Genomic DNA, 20,882 nt, shown 5'->3' with positions numbered 1-20,882 from the left:
TTCATTAGATTGACTTTGATTGAAATAAAAGAGTTTCCATTATTATTATTATTATTATTATTATTATTATTATTATTATTATTATTATTATTATTATTATTATTACTATTGTTGTTGTTGTTGTTGTTGTTGTTGTTGTTATTATTATGCAATCATCGAATGCCATTTATTGCGAAAGGGAAACTAATAACCATTTTTAAATAAACTACCTCGGGCACTCATCCTAGATAATGAGCATTGTGGTTTTATTATACTGTACAATGAAATTCTATTTTTATTTTCTTTCATTTCACCTATTGATTTATTGATAATTATTATTATTATTTGACATAATATAATAATAATTATTATTATTGTTGTTATTTATGCATTTCAAAAGTTTTACGGCGTCATCATTGACGTCATAGTTGGCTATGTAGAGTTGGAATAAATCCTGACACCTGTGAAGTATAATTAATTAATTAATTAATTTTATGATGAACATACATTTAAATTAATTAAATAACTAGTTAATCAATTAATCAATCAATCAATTAATTAATCGATTAATTGATTGATTACTGAATAGTTAAAATCAATTAAGTTGAGAAATCTATGTTAAAAAGTTATTATATATTAACTTAATGATGCTTCCTTATAGATCATATTATTATCATTAACATGGTTCTTAATATAATTAATGATGCTAGATATCATCATCGTGTTTTTCTGTTGCTGCTGTTGTCGTATTGTTGTAAAACAACATTTTAATCACTTTGTTGTATTTTTGTATTATTGTTGTCGTTGTTGATGATGATTTTGTTGTTGTTGATGATGATGATGATGTTGTTGCGCTGTCAGTAACAAATTAACCAAAAACACTATATTACATAACGATGAATGATGGTTGTCATTTATACTGAATAACTTGTGTCTATTATTAAATTTATCAACTGCCCACAATAAAAATTCAGTCTACCAAATTGAGCCACTAATCTCACTAATTCGAATGGGGACATTTGATTGATAGCTGAGGTATGGAGATGTGCGACTTTATCTGACAACCATTTCAGTAATTTCAATTGATTCTTAGAATTTCTTCGTTGAAAGAGAGTTTTTTAAATTAATTCGATTCGTTGTTTAGTTAGATCTATTTTGTCTTAGGACTCACTTTCAATTGTTACTTTATCTATGATTGAAGTTGTTTAATGTTTTAACCTATGAACCATAGAACCAGAAATCTTATAATTATTATTAAAAATGGTAGTAGTAGTTATCGCAATTCAAGTGAATGATATAAGAGCGTTAGCGTGTTTGGCATTGTTCAAACCACAAATTGTTAGACAAATTTTGTCTAACTTGATTTTTGTGTATGCTATTAAACCAGCTCTCGAACGCATCAATCTAATCAAATCAATCGGAAGCAGTAGAGGTAGTGGTAGCAGCTGTAGTAGCGGCAGCAGTAACAGTAGCAGTAGTGATATTAATGGTAGTAGTGATAGTAGTATTTTCTTGTATTGCAGTAGTTAAAACATAAAGTGTATGTTGGCCGGCTGTTGGTTGGTATGGCAACGTGCACATTTACACGTTTTGTGAAAAGGGATTGTCTTGTATGTTGGCCGGCTGGTTGGTCGGCATTGGCATGTCCAACTTGTACATATACACGTTATGTGAAAAGGGATTGTCATATTTTTTTACTTGTGCTTGTACTTGTTAATTAATACGCTAAGTTAAATTTTAAGTTTGTTACACCACAAACAAGCTACAGAAAGTTAGTTGGCTGGAAGAAGTTGAAATTTAAAACAATCTGCGTTATTTCATTTTAATGAATAAAGATGAATAACAAGAAAAGGTATTACTTCGTTGTTTTGTTTCGATGACAATTAAATTAATTAAACGCTACGTTGTGGCTGGTACCTCTCGCGAGAGAAAGCGATTTAAAGCAGCCTAGTTAAGCTAAATGTCTTGATATAATAATTTTCGTTGTGGTGGAAAGCTTTTAAAGCATTTTAATATTAGCTTAACGTTTTCTTTGAAGTTGTATCTTTATGTCTTTTATACGTTAAAAAAAACATTAGTAAACTAAACATATCAACATACTAACTGGCAGAGATGAATGCAAAAAAAATCTCCATATGCTGATTGAAAAATGTTTCCAGAGTGTTCAGTTCATTCAGACTCTGGTGTAACTTTCGACAAATCAGTGATGTGTCATGGTTATCCGCTGGGCTGCAGATAACATTTCTGAGGTAGAGTTGTTTTTTACGTTCGCCCACTCATTAATCCACATGCATATACCATACACACAAACAAACACAACATTACAACACAATCAAACACAACATTACACACCCTAACTTGCCTAACATTCATTTGTTCGGTGTTATTGTCATGTTTGTTTCTACTTTCTTCTACTTTTCTTCTCCACTGGACTGACGCCAAGAGTAAGTTGAGTTTAATTGAAAGTAGGTAAGTAAGGGCCTAAGATGAGTTAATTGATCATAAGTAGGTGAGATTTGATATGGGCTAATCATTATAGGTAAGCTAGGGCTTAAGCGTTAATTTATGGTAGGTAGGTGACTTCTATTTTTGCTACTTCTCATTTATTGATTGTTAAGTGTTAGTTTTTGTTTCACATCATCATCACACACTAACAAAACAATCAAACACATAGCAAACATTAAACACAGCAAACACAACATTACACACAGCAAACATTACAACACAATCAAACACAACATTACTCACAGTCAAACACAACATTATACACAATCAAACACAACATTACAACACAATCAAACAAAACATTACACACAATTATTTAATTTTTCATTTTCATCATACATTTTAATGTTAATAACACTTTGAAAAATATATTTCTTCAAAACACTCCATGTTTCCTGCCCTATCTGATCTGTGAGAGATGATGTTGTTGCAAGAGTCAGACCAGATAGTGAACACAACCAATTCTCTGCTCTTCGGAAGATGGTGGTGCTGCATGAGTCAATGGGGGAGGGACTGCGTCTCAAATGTTAGAAATTGTTAATTAATATTTTTCCATTTTCAATATTAAATCCAGAATTTATTTTTTATTTGTTATATTAAATTCAGAAATTATTATTTCCATCGTTAGGTTGGATGGCATTGGAGAACATTTCTTCTGAGGTTGGTTGGGACACACATAAACACACACACGCACGCACGCCCGGGGACCAACTATAATATTGGCGTTCCCCTTCTTCATGTTTAATCACATTTTTGATTACATTAATGCCCTGATGCCCGCCATTAAGGCAAAATCTTACATTAGTAGTGTCTCGATGAAATCAAAATTCGAGATAATTAAAAGTGAGAGTGGGTTAAAGCGTAAATATGTTTCAAAGTGAATTGATATTGAAACTGTTAATTATTAGAATTATAAAAATATTTATGATTTAAAGTGAAATACTGAAAATATGTTTTAAAAATAATAACTGTCATCTATCATTGAATAACTTTTAGATGGTTAAAATCGCAATTTCGGTATGCTTTTAAAGAGAAAGTTTGTATACATTGTAGGCAGAAAAGCAAACGCATATTCTTGCATGCTTTTGTAGCATAGGTATTAAAATAGACTTCATAAGCTTTTTAATATGAAAATTAACTAGTATGTATTGAAATCAGGTTCTTTGTATTTTTTGCAAGCATTTTAAAACACAATTTACCACGTAGGCATTAATTGTCCTACTTCCATGCACTGAGGCACGTAGGCACTGAAATCATGGATAAGACATTGTTGCGGTTGTGTTTGATGATGAGAACACTGAACTAGAAGAGCAGTGAGCGAGAGAAGAAAAGAATAGAATTCGTTTGGATAGGCTGGACACGTTTCATCCCTACCGGGGACTCATCAGCAGCCCGAATACCTATCAGGATAGTTATCGCAGTTTCTTATAAAGCCCGCACAAATCAACTCCTTATTTCGTGGTGTTTTATTTATGAGTCTTTTTAGTCGCTAGGATTTTCAATCCGACAACATCCATGACTGAAATTAATTGATAAATTTGAATAAAAGCGTTTACGTGGTAATTTCTTATTTTATCATATACTTCCACGATGTTTAAAATTTTTAGAAAGTGTTAAAATTTGAATTTAAATTTTAGAATTTTATTATATAATCAATTAAATAAGTCAATCAATTTTGAAAATTTATGTTCTAACATTAAATTTTTGAAATAAAAAAATCCTTATTCATTTTATAAATTTATAAAAAACAGAAATTTTTGTCTGGATCCTTGAAAAAAAAATTTAATTATTTAGCTAATAATTTTTTTTTAAAGCTCTAGCAGTAATAATAATAGTAATTTTGCAGCAGTAGTAGTAGCAGCAGTAACGACAGTAGTAGTAACATTAATAGTAGTAACAGTGGTAGTAGTGGTGGTAGTAGTGGTATAGTTGTTGTATTTTAGTAGTAGGCTACAAGCAGTAATCAATACATATCAAACTGGCTTGCCGAACGTGTACAACTTTAAAAAATAGGATGGGCCTTTCTTGCTATGTGTTATAACGCGCTGATAAACTTACTTTAGTAAATGTAGTAGTAGTAATAGTAGTAGTAGAAGTAATAGTAGTTTTATTAATACTAATAGTAGTAGCAGTTATAAAAGTAACAAAAGCAAGATTACTGACGGTGATAATATAACAATTTCGATATAACACAACTCGGTTTTACATTTATAACGTGAATCAAATGAAATTTTGGCATAACTTGGCACGCATGCATGAAATAACTTACTTTCATTTGCATTATGAATTAAAAAAATATTTTTTTGCAGGCGTGTCCTTCAAATTACGGGCATGTCTCAGAAGATGGCTGGTGATCAATGCGTCTCAGATGGTTACTGGATGACTGTAGAGATAAAGGTAAAGTTTTTACGTTCAACATATACTCATACACACACACATACATACACACACATATAAATACACACACACATACATACACACACACATACATACATACACACACATACACACACACATACATACACACAGCAGCACGCAGGCATTTCTACAATACACGTCCACAATACATTCATTTGTTTTGTGTTGTTGTCATGTTTGTCATGTTTGTCTTCTACCTTCTTAAAACTTTTCCTCTCTACCGGACTGGCGACGCCATGAGTTTGAGTGTAATTGAATATAGGTAAGTTAGGTCCTAAGATGAGTTAATTGATTATAAGTAGGTGAGATTTGAGGTGAGCTAATTGTTATCATAGGTAGGCTAAGGCACAAGTGTTAATTTACTGTAGGTAGGCAGGTAGGTGACTTCTTTATAACTCCCACTTACTGACTGTTGTGTGTTTTTGTTTTATGCCACCATTACACCCACCAAACATTACACACAGCAAACATTACACTCACCAAACATTACACACACCAAACATTACAATACATTACACAAACCAAACATTACAATACATTACACACAGTCAGAGTAAATTACACTCAATATTATTTTACAATTGGTAATTAATAAAATTTTAAATGATATTTTCCCTAACACCACGACATGCCGGAGATGATGTTGTACCAAGAGTGATCCTTTGTCTTTCGGAAGATGATGGTGTTGCGTGCCGAGTCAGTCAGATGTTCATGGTGGCATACGAAAGCTTGTAGAGCTGTTGATTATGGAAGTTCAATAATTACCGTGATATAAACAGTAAAACGATTACTCTCGCGCTATAGTTGTTCTTCCAGTGGCAATGAACGCAAGCCTGGCTGAGATGTGCTGCAATGCATCCGGCGTCGGCTTTGCTAGAGGTGTTGTGGGGTTATACACGAACGCTACTGATACGTCAAACGAAGCAGCGGTGGGCAGGACTAACTCGTCGCTGTCGGTGGCTGACATGTCCCATTATTTTCTTATTCTTTTTCTTCTTCTTTTCCTTCTTCTTTTCCTTCTTCTTCTTTTTCTTCTTATTTCTTTTTCTTACTATTTTGATGATGATGATGATGATAATTTATCGGAGTCATAGTTTATTTCTTATTCTTCTTATTATTATAATTCTGATGATGATGATGATAATGAATCAGAATCCTACTTTATTTTTTATTTTTCTTCTTCTTTTTCTTCTTTTTCTTCTTCTTTTCCTTCTTCTTTTCCTTCTTCTTCTTCTTCTGGTGATGATGAAAATGGTTAGCAATTCTCACTAAAATTGCTATGAAAACCAGAATCTGAGTCAGCTTTTGTTTATTTTACTTTGTTTCTAATGTGACAAATTCGTTGCTGATGGTTGCATCGGACACACGCACGTACGCACACACATTACATTCTGTTTTTATGACGACACATGACGTAGCTGTAGTTATTATAGTGTATTTAGGTTAAACTTTTATACGAGTTTTTCAGTTACTACTTGGTTCTACTGAGTATTCTAATTTACAAAAATTTAATGTTTTTTTGTTATTTGGTTTTAGCTTTTATTTGGTTTTTGCTTTATTTTAAGGTTTATAATTTCTAACTCAAAATAATTCATAATTCACAATTTCTAATCCATAATTTAACTTTTAATTCAGGTAGTATGCATGCTGGCTACCTCTGACGATACCAAACTGGACATGGTCAAGTCAAACCAACAGCTAATATGATAATAAAATAATAAACTTCAGTATTAAAATCCATTCCCAGTCACGTGATAATAGCGTTCACCGTATAATGACATGTAGTGCAACTGTTCTGATCTTGCAATTATGTTCATAATTTTATTAATAATTAAGCAGTTAAAATTGTTATTTAATTATTATTAAGTAATTTTGTTCATACTGTTGTAAGATTAGTTCTCATTAGATTGATTAATTAGCTAGATGCAGACGATATGAAACTCGAAGGGTAATAATGCATATTTCATTTTGATTGAAGATTAATAAACGATTAAGATGACGTGTCAATTGTTACTGGAACCTTACTACGAAACATTCTCACGCTTTTATTGAAGTAAAAAAGCCAACAACGACTGTATTAGAGTCAATAAAAGTTTCTGAATAAAATTTTAAGTTTAGCGTGTGTCAACCAGTTGCACCCTTTCTATCTATCTATCTACTCTCTCGCGAGCTCTCTCTATCTCTACCTGTATCTTTTTCAAAATTATATCATGCACCTCTTTTTCTTCCTCAATATTATATCTTGTATCTTTCTCTATTTCTCAATATTTCATCTTGGATCATTTCATGTATAAGTCTCAATCTAAATTATTTCCTAAGTATTTATCAGATATATTAATTGAACCTAAACGCCCCGTTTTACTATCGTCTTCTTTTTCTCGCTTTTTCTTAACTCGTGTTAAACACTCCATCACTTGCGAAGTTCAGAGCGGATCTCAAGACCTATCTGTTTTCAAAATTCATTGAGGAGCGCTGTTGAACATCGCGGAAATAGCGCTTTATAAGCTAATTGATTGATTGATTGATTCTCTCCCTCCCTCTCTTTCTCACTCTTTCACTATTTTTTCTTGTCTCCCTTCGTTGTCTCTCTTTATACTGTCTCTTTCTTTATCTCTCTCTCTCTCTCTCTCTCTCTCTCTCTCTCTCTCTCTCTTGTACCTTTTCTTCTGGTTTTCTTTTTTCTCTCTTTCCCTCTCTCTCTCTCTCTTTCTCTCCACATGTGCGTTGTATACCTACGTATCTTTCTATCCATCCACTGTGCCTCAAAATGTTGATGATTCAAGTTGAAACAATTGTTGTTAGCGTTCCAATTTATTGGCGTTATTTTACTCTGCATATATTCATACGTGTATAATTTGTGTTGTGTGTGCTGTGTTATTGATATATTTAATACAGTGTGTGCTGTGTTTTAGCTTAGGCAGGTAATCATTATCTGGAGGTTCTGTGATGAACTATAATAGCATTACATTCTCAAAAAATAAAGGAAATTATTCATATTTTTATTAAGTCTTAGCCATATATATAGAATATATTTTATATAAATGGTCTTAGCATATTATTGAATTTAATAAAACCTACTACACCAGGCGCATAAATAACAAAAATCTTAGAAGATCTTCGTACTTAGAATACCTAGATGAGAATAATGTTAACGTTGAAGTTTTCCAAAGTAGGTACCTATGCTGACAAATTTCAAATTGCTGCTGAATCATGGCTGAACCTAAACTATATATATATATATATATATATATATATATATATATATATATATCATATAATTGGTCAATTTTTTAATTTATTTAATAATCATACCTGTAAAATACAATTCTATATTATTTCTATATATTCTGCGTGTGGTTCGATATTTATTGTTTCTAGTGTAGGTCTCTTACGTGTTCATCAATTGCCAGTTCATCATCCACATTTCCAAAGATTACACGTTTAATCATATTTGATACCTTTTTCACTTTTATTACACGTCAGTTTCCGCTTGTGTTTTTCAATTCGCTCAATTATTTTCTGTAGAGGATCTGCTAACTTAATTAATGATATGTCAAAATCTAAAGAGCAAAAGGTGATTAAAAATTTTTATTTTAATAAAATCATTCATTTTTAAAATGTTTATGTTTTTGAGTGAAAATGGTATTAATTTTTTATTTCAAACATATGACTTCTTGTTTGGGTAAGAAAGATTGCTGGTGATGTGCCAGAAGAAAAGCCTGTTAAAATAGACAAGTGGGATGGTTCCGCGTTAAAAAACGCTCTTGATGATCATACCAAAAAGGTTTGCATTGATAATTAAAATGAACATCAACATCTGCAACTTTATTTTCAATTTACTTTCTTACAGATCAAATCATCTACCTCTACACAGCCAGCCTTCATTTTTTTTTATCTTCATTCTTCAATTTATTTATTTAAATTTTTCTATTAGACTGGCTGCACAATAACTACATATAAAAAAGCTATTTTTTGTTGGCTTCAACAATGATTAATAACATTATTATTGATTCATTATAATTTTATTATGTTCCATATGCTTCAACTGCCAACATTTATTATTTCATAATATAAATTTTTATAATGCGTTTCACTATTTCAGATTTTTAAAGAAAAATTTGGCTACGTTGAATCATTCAGGTTAATGGACGGTCGATTGATACTCTGCACAATATCAGTGGTTTTTGCACTATTTGCATTTGCTTGGGACTATATTTATCCATTCCCAAAATCAAGGGATGTCCTTATTATTTGTGTTTTATCATATCCTTTTCATTTTTATTTCATTAAACCATTAGTTATAAATACATTTAACAAATTATTTTACTTGTGAAAATTAAAATGAAAACAAAGTTGTTCATTTTGAACCTGTGAAGCAAGACAATTTTTCTTTAACAGATATACTATACATATTTTGTCATGATGCTAGTGTTAACAATTTACATGACATACATTGAGAAAGGCTGTTTCATGTTGGCATTGGAAAAGGATAAAACAATGCTGGATCCTGATAATATTTGGAAACTAACTTCCAAGCTAAAAAGGTTAAGTTTATTTTTAATTCTAATCCATTCTGGAAATGTATTTCAACATTACATGCTCATCAAACTTGTATACAATTTAGCTTGTCTGTTTTCTTTCGTATTGATATCCATGGAGTCAAATTGATACATCCCCAAATAATTTGAAAACTTTTTGTACCAGTTAATCAATTATCATAATTTTTATTGCTACTTATCAGTGTTTGACAGGCACGGCACATGTTTGAAGTTAATCAGGGTCCTCATTGTATTTTGATAGATCACTGTTACACTTACATATATTAATGTAATTATTTTGCTAGCCAATTACTGCAGGGGCCAGTTTTTGTTGTTGAATGCAAGCACTGTATTCATCTGTGCACACTGAAAAATACACTTGGAAATACAAAACCTATTCAATAAATCTTGCTATTGCTTTGATAGTTTTGTGAAATTCATTTTTAAATTAAGCTGAAAGCGTGGCAATTGGCAATCCACTAAACCCAAACTTTGTTCTTTTTCATTTAAGTTCATAATTTTCAAGTGGCAAAATAATTGTTAACAATTTTTGCAATTAAAACGGTGATGTTCAAAAGATGTTGATAAAATTTGTTGTACCATTTTGACATTTTTATGCTTTTTGAGATAAAAATTTTACCTTTTGAACTCATTGAAGCTAGAAATGCTTCATCATCTATAAAAATATCAAAACATGATTGATCCAATAATTACACTGCCCAACAGTGTTTTTGTATCTGAACCAAAATTAGTTGTTTCTTATGTATTTCCACCTGCTGAATCCGAAAATGACATTAAACATTACTTATTAGCTCTAGTTCAAAAGATAAAAGCAAAACTCTATCCTCAAGAGTATAAATTTTTATTTTTTAGAAAAATTTTTTCATCTTTTTTTATTTTGCCTCTTGGCTATCTATAATGTTTTATTTATAGAGGCACATGAAATAGAAGAAGGGAAAAAAAGCCAGCCTTCCACATCAAATGATTCTGATTTTGTGTCAACAGATGATGCACCACACAGAAAAATAACCTTGTTGTTTGCGTTGATATCTATGGATAAATGTATTGTCTCAATTTGAACTATGATCCAAGTGAATGGAGATTATTCATAGATTCATCAAAGCTAAGCTTGAAAGCTGTATTACTGCACAATGGAAATCATTTTCCATCAGTTCCTATTGGCCATGCAGCTCACATGAAAGAAACTTACCTAAATATGAAAACTCTTCTTAACCCAATCAATTACAACGAACACAAATGGAAAATTTGTGGTGACCTAAAAGTATTGCCACACTTTTAGGAATGCAATTAGGCTATACCAAATACTGCTGCTTCTTGTGTATGTGGGACATAGAGACAAAATTTCATATTACACAAAAAAGGACTGGCCCGCAAGAAATCTCAACAAATATGAAAAAAATTTTGTTGCTGAAAGATGTACTTCTTCCATCCTTACACATTAAGCTGGGTTAAATGAAAAATTTTGTCAAAGGAACAAAGAAGGACTGGCTTTTAAGTATTTAAGAAACAAATTTCCAAAACTAAGTGATGCAAAAGTTAAAGAGGGTATTTTTGTTGGACCATAGATACAAGAACTTGTGAAAGATCCTGCATTTGATGAAGTTTTGAAGGGGCAAGAAAAAGAAACTTGGGAATCTCTCAAGGGAATGATTTGTGGATTTTCAGGCAACAGAAGAGATGATAACTACATCCAATTGGTAATGGTACTTCTGCAAAAATTCCATCAACTAAAATGTAACATGTCCTTGAAGATTCACTTCCTCCACTCACATTTAGACTTCTTTCCCCTTTGTGGAGCTGTTAGTGATAAACATGGAGAAAGGTCCCACCAAGATATTTCTGTAATGGAAAAAGATATCAGAGTCGTTGGAATGAAGCTATGCTTGCAGATTAATGTTGGTTTATATGTAGGAATGCTCCAGAGCTCGCATACAGGCGGAAAGCAAAAATAGAACACTCATGCGAAAATATTCTATAATGATCTTTGTATTTATTAGCTTTCATTGTTTAAAACTGTTAGAATGTAATCTTTATTGAAAAAACTGAATGCACTTTAAATATTATTAAAATAAGTAAATTATATGTCATATTGCTATGCTGTGAATAAGAAAAACGAAAAATTTTTTGTTGTTGTATATCTCAGAAACTAGAGCTAATAAAAAATTTTCGTTTGCATTTTCGTTTTTCTTACCCCAAAATTAGTATAATTTGACTAAAAAAGTTAAGGATACAAAAAAAATATTTTTTTTGTTGCCCAGTGTTATTAAACATTCATTTTTTTGCAGATTTGATGATAAATACGAATTACATATTTCTTACACTAATGGAATTTCAAAAAAGAACAAATCTGGTCATTTTGTTAAGTCAGTCTGTAATTTTTTTGATGAAGAGGGACAGTTGTGTGAGAATTCGTTTGAAAAAGAAGTTTTAAATTTGCATGCCAGTTTGAGTCCAAACAAGAAAGAAAATTGACCTTACTCTTCAATACCATTTATTCATGAATTAAATTATTATAATATTCCAATGTTTAATGTTGTTATTATAATTATCTGAAAAGTAAACGCTTTGTGTATTTTATTTTTTTTTTAAATACATTCAGAAATTTATGAAAAGTAGTGCAACTGAGAAGTTTATTTTTATAGATATATATAATAAATATTTAGATACTGTACAGCAATCATTTGAACAATTGTTTGAACAATTAAAAGTGGGTTAGAAAAAAGTCAGCGGTCAAATCTGTTCAACCTCCTAGCTCTTATTTGGTCCATGTCATCATATGTGTTTCGATAACTGTCTGGTCCGGGCTGTGGTTGGTTGTAGTAAGGTTGGTGCGGATATGAATCACCATGCTGGTAACCAGAATATCTACTGTTCTGATGGAAACGAGCATTAGTCTGAAACATATCTTCAAAAGTTTTAAAATTTAATCAGTTATATCAAAATTGAACTTTTTATGAGTTGATCAAGATACCTTTCAATGGCTGAGATAGTGCATCTATGATTGAAGATAGAAGTGGTCCATGTATATACCAGACCCCTACTAAAATACCTGCCAGGTGACCTGAGAGATGTCATCAACATTTTTATAGCTGTTTTTAAGGTAATTATTAAATTTTTTAATAACCTAGAAAAGAAGAGTTTGGTACGAGAAAATGGATGAGAACAAGTTCAACCCAGCAGATGTATTTTGATGAGACTGGTATTATTCCCATAACAATATGGCTGCTGTCGGGTTCAAAGTGATTGACTAAAACTTTCAAAGCGAACAGAACTCCTTTAAAAAATGAATCATAATATTTAAATTTAATGTTTTATCAATCAAAGAATTAATGAAATTAGTGTAACTAATAACCTGAAAAACCTACATGGCATTGAGAAATGTACATTGAGTCATTTGTTGTAAGTTCAGATAACACAGTAAGCAACAGTAATGTAATTCCAACTAAAGGAGTAAATATCAGTAACAGCACAGCAAATTTGACACTTCCCATTTTTTGTTCAAGTTTTCTGCCTTTCCAAAGCATTGATACCATGTTATAATACAAATGCCACTCGTCTGCGTGCTGTAGGGCTCCCAAGATCAGTCTCAAGTAGTCCTCTCTGTACCAAACATGCAAGGCGCTTATGCAGGATGCCTCCACGTCAAACCGAAATGGAAGCTTAAACAGTCTCAAAAATATGGCAACTTGTCCGAGGATCATAACTAATGTAACCGGAGGTATTTGGTCAAAACCAATTTGGGCCATCTGACCGAAAAGAAGCATCAGTGCGAATCCCTGCCTCCTTTCACGATTTTGATTGTACATTTTTTATACTGTAGATATTATTTTTAGTCGTAATTAAAAGTACTGGTGATTGTCAAGTTAAATTACAACACCACAAAATTGATGACGAAACTTTAAGCGAAAAATTGAAACCGCAAAAACATTTCGAACGACGATGAGAACGATAGATAAATACTAGATAGATGATACGTATACCTTCGACAATTTGTTTAAAAGTTAATTTTTTTATTCTTTAAAAAAACAGCAACTGTTACAACAATTAAGGCATAGTATAAAATGATAACGAAAAATAAATAACGGAGTAAGAATGTTTAATTTGCTTAAATAATTTCTGTAAAAAAAATTGATTGAAAATTTCAGCCAAAAAGTTGACCTCCTAGCTCATGCACTTAGAATAATTAATTTTATATTCTATATATATGAAGCCAGATATAAAACACTTAGATTTAAACATGGTCTTTAAAAATGGCATTTTTTTATATCGTTACCATCATATACTTAGAATTGTTATCTTTATATAAACTTTATTGAAAGAACAATCAACAGTGACGTCACAATCATTATAACCATGGAACCGCTATAACCAAAACATCCATGATTATAACTGGTGTTTGGATCATATACGAATACTTGGATAAAATTTCTTATGTATCACCTCCTAACCTAACAAAACATTTGCTAAAGTTTCACACAAAAAATTGTAATTTATTTCAGATCGTCAGTGAGTTCTGTATTACAATTACAACATGGTATAAAAAGTATCTCTTGACGTTTTTTATAGTTTTTAAATAAAGGCGTTCAACTCAGCTGCTTGTTTAGGTAATTAAAACCCTTTTTTGTTACGTGCATGTTTTCGGAGCTGGATAAATAATTTTCTGACTTCTGCTTTACAATTTTTTTAAACACCGCTACAAAAAAGATATTTTTAAAACCATTTGAAACCGGTCGATATAATTTATTACCTCAGCAACGTAACAGTACCTAACGATTCTAACATCCTAAAAGCACTTGACTATAGAATTAACATTGGTTGAGGCCATATGTATAGAGTATAATGTAATATGTTATTATTTATACAGAATTGTATGAATCCTACAGAATTGTTGGCATTAATCAATTAAAAGTTTGTCTTTTCAATTTTTCTTACTAGAATTTTCAAGAAATTGTTCAATTTATTGAATATAAAATTATTACCCAAGTTCATCAAGAAAATTTAATAAAACTGCAGATAGGTCTTATTTCGATTTTTGAAAAATCGAAGTAAGGGCCTGCTTTCTCTTTCCACCATATGTTTCTAATATATATATAAGTTACTAATATATATATATATGTGTTACTAATATATATATATATATATATATAGATAGATAGATAGATAGATAGATAGATAGATAGATAGATAGATAGATAAAAATTTACTGAGACAAATAGAAAAGTTCGAATGTAAGTTGATAAACATTAATAAATGGATGGAATTTATTACATATTGTCAAAAATTCGGTCTTCTAACAGCATATAAGGTATATAAGATATAGATATATAATATATATTTGCCAATGTAATCACAAGTTTTATTTCATTAGCACGTGTTTGATTGGGAATAAATTTTAATTTAAATTGTATTCTACTTATCAATCAGTCAATAACATTCGATGCCATACCATTATGAGAATATCACTCGATATTTGTGGATAGCGTTATAATGCAATTTATTATGTATTTCATTGTTACTGTCATCATCTGCCCAAACTAAATTAAAGACATGTTGAATAAACTTTGAAAGATTTGTCACATTTACTTTGAAATACCTTATCAATACTATTGAAATTACGGGTACTGATGATTAAAATTTTGAAAAAAAATGTCATAACCAGATTTTTCCACACATCGTTGAATCGTATGCACGTACATTTACTTTTCTCCCTCTCATAAATTAATAAATAAAACATGAGTAAAGTGCAAATATAGCACAAACAACGTAAATTACTGTTTTTGAATGAATAAGCACTGCTGTCGTATGTGTATATTTACATATATGTTTTGTAGGTTGTTTTTATGTACTGTAATATATGTGTTTATACAAAAATGTGTGTTTATATATGTTTATACTTTTGTATGTAAAAATGTATACAAATGCAAGTAAATCTTATTAAATTTCCAGCTAGTCAGACCCAGAATCAACCAATCGCATAACATTTCGTCATCACGTGACGAAGTGTTTTTCGATAATTGTTGCATTTTGTATTTATTTCGCGAGGTATGATATTTTGATTGATATTTTTTAAAGTTAAATTCGAAAGTTAAAAAGATGGGAAACATTCATACTGTCGGTCCGAACGAAGCTCTAGTTATATCAGGTTTCAACGTCAACGTTACGTTTTTCCAAATTTCACATCAATCCTCATCAACATTATGATCAAAATTTAAAAAAGATTTTGTTATTATTATTCATTACTGATTACTAATTGTCAAATATTTTTATTTGGGTAATATTATAATAATTTTTGACATTAAAATTTGATCAAATCAACCAAATAGTTTCCAATATGTTAGTTAAGTTAGCTAGCTATGCTGTATGTATATTTTATCATAAATAAATTGGGGGAAAATGAGATCATATTCTCAATTCTGGATAGCCCAACAGTAAGGTTGGGAGAGTACTAAGTCTGATTGATTAGTTTTTTATGTCAAACTGGTTCTTGCAACATTTAATTATCTGGTATTTATATTTTTGAAGTTTACAATTGTGTAAGTGTTGTATTGTATGTGTTAGCATGTAATAAAACAATATGCTTTGCATGCAGTGGCTATGTATGTGAGGGTAATGTACGACATCTCTGACAAAATTAAAAATGTAATTATAAATTAAGTATAGAACTGAAAAATAATAGAGTTTAGTCAGCTTACGAATGTTGTAAAGCATAAAAATAGCTCTCATGATTTGTTAATTTTCATTTTTAAAATATTCAACATGCCATGATAGAAGGATGAGAAGAAAATGTATCAAAATTATAAATAAGCCTATTTTGTAAAAAATATGTCAAAAATCATTTTGTGTATTGCATAAAAGTTTGCCATGGAATGTTAATTCAAGTTGTTCAAAATTTGTCAGAGCCACATATAGTAGAAAATGTTTTTTATGTATTATTTTTCATTCTAATATTTAAATTGTGCCAAATTCTGTAGAAAATAGTTAAAAATGGTTGATTGCAGGTGGCTGTTGTGGTGCCCAGAACAAGAGGACTATCATTGGTGGCTGGGGGTGGGCATGGTGGTTTGTTACAGACGTTCAAAGGTTTGCATGTGCTTGAAATAACTATGATATGAATCATCAACTTTTCTATAACCCAATGAATTCTTTCGTAATGTTATTGAGTAGTATTATAGCTCATATTATACTTGTCATTGAATGAAAATTTTTGTTATTTAATTGAATTTGCTATTTATTACTTTTTTCTGCATTTCATAGATATTATCAAATGGAAATTTTTTAATGTCAATGTGTGTGATTTAATTGCAGAATCTCATTGGAGGTCATGACCTTGAACCCAGTCTGTGAAAGTGTTGAAACTTCTGAAGGAGTGCCACTGACAGTGACAGGAGTAGCCCAGGTCAAGGTTATAACAGAATCTGAACTCCTGGCCACTGCTTGCGAACAGTTCCTGGGCAAGCAGGTGCAGCACATTGAACGAGTCATACTGCAAACTATGGAGGGTCACCTCAGGGCTATTCTAGGTAATTTTCAATAAATTTAATTCTTAAATTCTAAATTAAATGTTTCAAAATTTGACTTGTTTCTTTAAAGTTTTCAAACCAAATTAATTTTTGGAATTAAAGTAAATTTTCAAACACTGTCAATTTATAGTCCTTAAGACCGTTAATCATAATTTGTTTTAGGTACTTTATCTGTGGAGGCAATTTATCAAGATAGAGACCAGTTTGCTCAATTGGTGAGAGAGGTAGCATCGCCCGATGTTGGAAGGATGGGCATTGAAATACTCAGCTTCACCATTAAAGATGTATTTGATAGTGTTGAATATTTAGAGTCATTGGGTCGTGCTCAAACTGCCAATGTTAAAAGAGATGCAGATATTGGTGTTGCTGAAGCTAACAGAGATGCAGGCATCAGGGTACTTTATCTTTTTTTCTACTTTACAATTTTCAACCCCTCACTTGAATTTGTTTACCATGTTACTGGTTCTACATCAGTTCATCATTTCTTTTGGATCATAGTTTGGTTTATAATTATCTGTGCAGTTTTTAAGCAGCTAACAATGAGTTAAATACTCAATTCTGAGCTACTCCCTACTTGTAAAATCGTCATGACTGCAAAATGGAAATTTGTTTATATGATAATTATTTGCATCAATATGATAAGGTGTTTGTATGCTTGTTTGTGCTACTGTTGTATAGCATTCCTTTTGTTGACTATTTAAAAAAAATTTTAAATGTGTAAAACAGTTATTAAAATTAGTTAAAAAATCTATTGAAAACACATTTAATCCCCAATTTAAAAGTGGTAGTTTCATGTCTCATATTTATTTTAAAGTGTCAATTTATTCCATCTTTCACAACTTGTAAAGTTCAAACAAATCATTCAAAAGTGGAAATATAAAAATTTTATTTTTATAAAAATTAAATTAGCATTCACATGATGCATATTATAAGTGTAAAGTTATGTAAACTAAATAACACCACAGTCAGTCAAAAGTACAGGATGACATGTTGAATCTTTTTTGCTTAGCAAAGAAATTAAAACTAAATTATGAAGAGAATCATAAAAATGAATTATCAGATGAAACAATTTTTCTATTGAATTTATATATTTTTTATACCAGGAAGCTGAATGTGAGAAGGCAAAGATGGATGTGAAGTATGTTGCTGACACCAAAATTGCTAACTCTCTCAGGGAATTTGAAATGCAGAAGTCAAATTTCAACATTGAAGTGAATGCACGGGTCAGTTAGATAGATATTGTAATGGTGGTGTTTGAATGATTGGAAGAGTAAACTTGATAAGCACTAACATTACTCTCGCTGCATGGTTTAACAACTTAAAATGATAAAAAATATTGCTGTAATTGTGATGATCATTGCTTCAAAAAATCTTTAACCACATCTCCATGATTATATGATTATCATCATAACTGCAATAGAAAGCAGAAGCTGAGCTTGCGTACAAGTTGCAAGCGGCCAAGGAACAGCAGAAGATTCGTAGCGAGGAAATGGAGATTGAAGTTGTTGAGCGCAGGAAGATGATTGAAGTGGAGGAGAAGGAGATACAGAGGAAGGAGAAGGAGCTCATCTCACTCGTCAAGAGACCTGCTGAGGCTGAGGCATTCAGAATGGAAGCCATTGCTGAGGGAAAGAGGTAGATGTGATTTGTAGGTTCTCTGTTTGTGCAGATGATTTAGGTGCTAAGTGGTTATCATTGTGATGACATTTTGTGTGTTGAAATTTTAAATTTGATGTGCAAACGTAAAGATGGTTATAATGATGTTTGTCCAGTATGTTGATGAAATTTTTTGGGTGATATTTGATAAATGTGATTTGTTTGTTACTTTTCATCAAATAATTAAAACGGTTTCGTATTTTCTATTGCATTAAATATTGTTTAACCATGTTATCTCTTAGAAGCTGTATTATAATTATTACATGTCCATGTTAAAAAATTTGCCCACAGGACCCAGACAGTTGAAGAAGCAAAAGCTGATGCCGAGAAGATACGTCTGATTGGTTCGTCAGAGGCAGCTGCCATTGAAGCTGTGGGCAAAGCAGAAGCTGAAAAGATGAGGTTGAAAGCATCTGCCTACAAGCAGTATGGAGAAGCTGCCATGCTTAGTTTGGTCCTTGAAACTCTTCCTAAGGTTGCTTTCATTTTAATAAAATTAAAATTATTATTTCTTGACTGCTAAGAAATTGTGTCCAGTTTTGTTCATTATACCAGTTTTGAATATTCCATTATTTTTCTAACAAATTAGAGTTTTTTCACACTTAGACTAAATGTTATCATTTGATGGCATTATTTTATTTGTTTATCCAAGATATGAATGATTTACTGACAGATTGCAGCTGAGATTGCAGCTCCACTGGCGAAGACGGGTGAGATTGTGATAGTTGGAGATGACAGATCAACCTCAGAAGTCACCAGGCTGCTAGCTTCCATGCCTCCGACCGTTCAGGCTCTCACTGGCATCGACCTCAACAAGGTTTATCAACATGTCTTTGTGTCGTTGTTTTGTTGTTGCTGTGCACATGTGCGTTGTGTGAGTGTGTGTAGTTGTGGTTTGTTGTTTGGATGGTCGTTTGTTTCTATGCTGGTTGATTAATGAATATTTTGATTTTTCATTCATTTTTATCTATTATATAACGTGTATAGTTAATTTTTTTTATCAAATTTCACAAATACGTAATTACAATAACAAATTGAACGATGCAACAACGAATGAATCCAGGTGATAGGGAAGGTGGCAGCAGCTGTATGATGCATTCAACCATGCTGATGTTGATGGTACTGGTAGGGGTGAGGATGTTGCTGGTGATAAGGATAACGAGTTTATGGTAATTTCCAGAAGTACAGCGTAAAAAATTGGGTTGAGTTTTGTAAAAAGTTGTTTGAATGCAAAATTGTTACATTACTAATTCTTAACTATTTTTTTTGTTTTGAAATCATGAAATCAATTGTATGAAATATCATTGACATGGTTTTATTTGAACCAGTTTTTCCTTTGTAATCATGATTATTTATTTGGCTTGTCGTAATAGTTAAATGACATTTGTTAGCGATAATGAGTTAGTTATTTACTACATTTATTTTTCAATTTGCAACATTGTTTGTGGCGATAGTATGGTTTTTGCAGCTGATGATTGATGATTCGATTGATCAACATGTTCAACGTTCAGATGAATTAACGTTACATTACAGTAACGTAGTGCACAACAAACTTTTTCTGTTTTTTTTTTATGCTATTTACCTTGTCAATATATGCCTATCTGAATATTTTTTTATTTTTGAATTATACATTTTAAACTTTTTGATTGTTAAAAGTAAATGTTATTAAATATTTAGAAATTTTCATTCGCTGTCAATTTGATGTATTGAATTATAAAATGCATAAACTTTATATATATATATAATATATATATACATAATATTTACATGCATACATACGCGTGTATTTACTAACGTGTAATTCAAAACATCAATCACTACATCATTTGTTAACATATTTTTACAATTTGTAAACCTCTGGTATCAATTGGCATAGATTGTAGTATCCTCATCATATATCATCATCACCATGGTCCTTTCAATCGTTTGATATCTAGTCTGAATGTATCCACAACTATTGATATGTTGTTCTCTTCCATTGAGTGAGGCGGGCAAATGCAACACTGTCTGCTATCACAACTTCATCTCAAATTAAAACTGAACTAATTGAGCTCTACCTCGTATGTTAAATCGGATGTCCCTCACAACGATTCAAAAAGTTTTTCTATAACTATTTAATGCACAATTTCTTATGTTACACAATTAACAAATGTCGTATGTCAAGGTTGAATGGGTTTTGTTTGCATTCGAACCAGGTATGGGTAGCCCAACACAGGCCAACTATAAATAAAGTGTTAGCTTTAGT

At 31.2% G+C, this 20,882-nt stretch overlaps 3 protein-coding genes across 3 annotated transcripts; 2 read left to right on the top strand and 1 right to left on the bottom strand.

Annotated features, from left to right (window-relative positions):
• Window positions 1–8,611: 8,611 nt before the first annotated feature.
• HELRODRAFT_73751 (hypothetical protein) lies at window positions 8,612–11,933 on the top strand (the record flags this gene model as incomplete). Its single annotated transcript, XM_009014200.1, has 4 exons — window positions 8,612–8,686; window positions 9,005–9,157; window positions 9,301–9,446; window positions 11,747–11,933. Coding segments are annotated over 4 exons (561 nt in total), but the record flags the coding sequence as incomplete, so codon positions are not given.
• Window positions 11,934–12,412: 479 nt separating this feature from the next.
• HELRODRAFT_73351 (hypothetical protein) lies at window positions 12,413–13,267 on the bottom strand (the record flags this gene model as incomplete). The annotated part of the gene is made up of 3 exons (XM_009014199.1): window positions 12,413–12,522; window positions 12,586–12,735; window positions 12,814–13,267. The coding sequence occupies 3 exons, from the start codon at window positions 13,265–13,267 to the stop codon at window positions 12,413–12,415; spliced, it is 714 nt and encodes a 237-aa protein (XP_009012447.1).
• A 2,178-nt stretch (window positions 13,268–15,445) lies between these two features.
• HELRODRAFT_185339 (hypothetical protein) lies at window positions 15,446–20,596 on the top strand. Its single transcript, XM_009014198.1, has 9 exons — window positions 15,446–15,603; window positions 16,460–16,541; window positions 16,767–16,981; window positions 17,144–17,376; window positions 18,085–18,204; window positions 18,402–18,616; window positions 18,929–19,112; window positions 19,311–19,454; window positions 19,701–20,596. Exons 1-9 carry the CDS (start codon window positions 15,555–15,557, stop codon window positions 19,728–19,730), a joined length of 1,272 nt encoding a protein of 423 aa, XP_009012446.1. The 5' UTR covers window positions 15,446–15,554; the 3' UTR covers window positions 19,731–20,596.
• The last annotated feature ends 286 nt before the right edge of the window (window positions 20,597–20,882 follow it).

This window comes from Helobdella robusta, assembly GCF_000326865.2.
Source record: "Helobdella robusta unplaced genomic scaffold HELROscaffold_13, whole genome shotgun sequence".
In the NCBI taxonomy this organism is placed as follows: Eukaryota; Metazoa; Annelida; class Clitellata; order Rhynchobdellida; family Glossiphoniidae; genus Helobdella; species Helobdella robusta.
The sequence above is the reverse complement of the archived record's forward strand: the minus strand, read 5'-3'. Positions and strand labels throughout refer to the sequence as shown.

What these genes read in the sequence shown, in the direction of transcription:
- HELRODRAFT_185339 (XM_009014198.1), top strand. Translation starts at nt 15,555, where the DNA reads ATGGGAAACATTCATACTGTCGGTCCGAACGAAGCTCTAGTTATATCA. An exon ending in ACAGAGATGCAGGCATCAGG is followed by an intron (nt 17,377 to 18,084) that starts GTACTTTATCTT and finishes TTTTTATACCAG; the next exon opens with GAAGCTGAATGTGAGAAGGC. An exon ending in GCCATTGCTGAGGGAAAGAG is followed by an intron (nt 18,617 to 18,928) that starts GTAGATGTGATT and finishes ATTTGCCCACAG; the next exon opens with GACCCAGACAGTTGAAGAAG.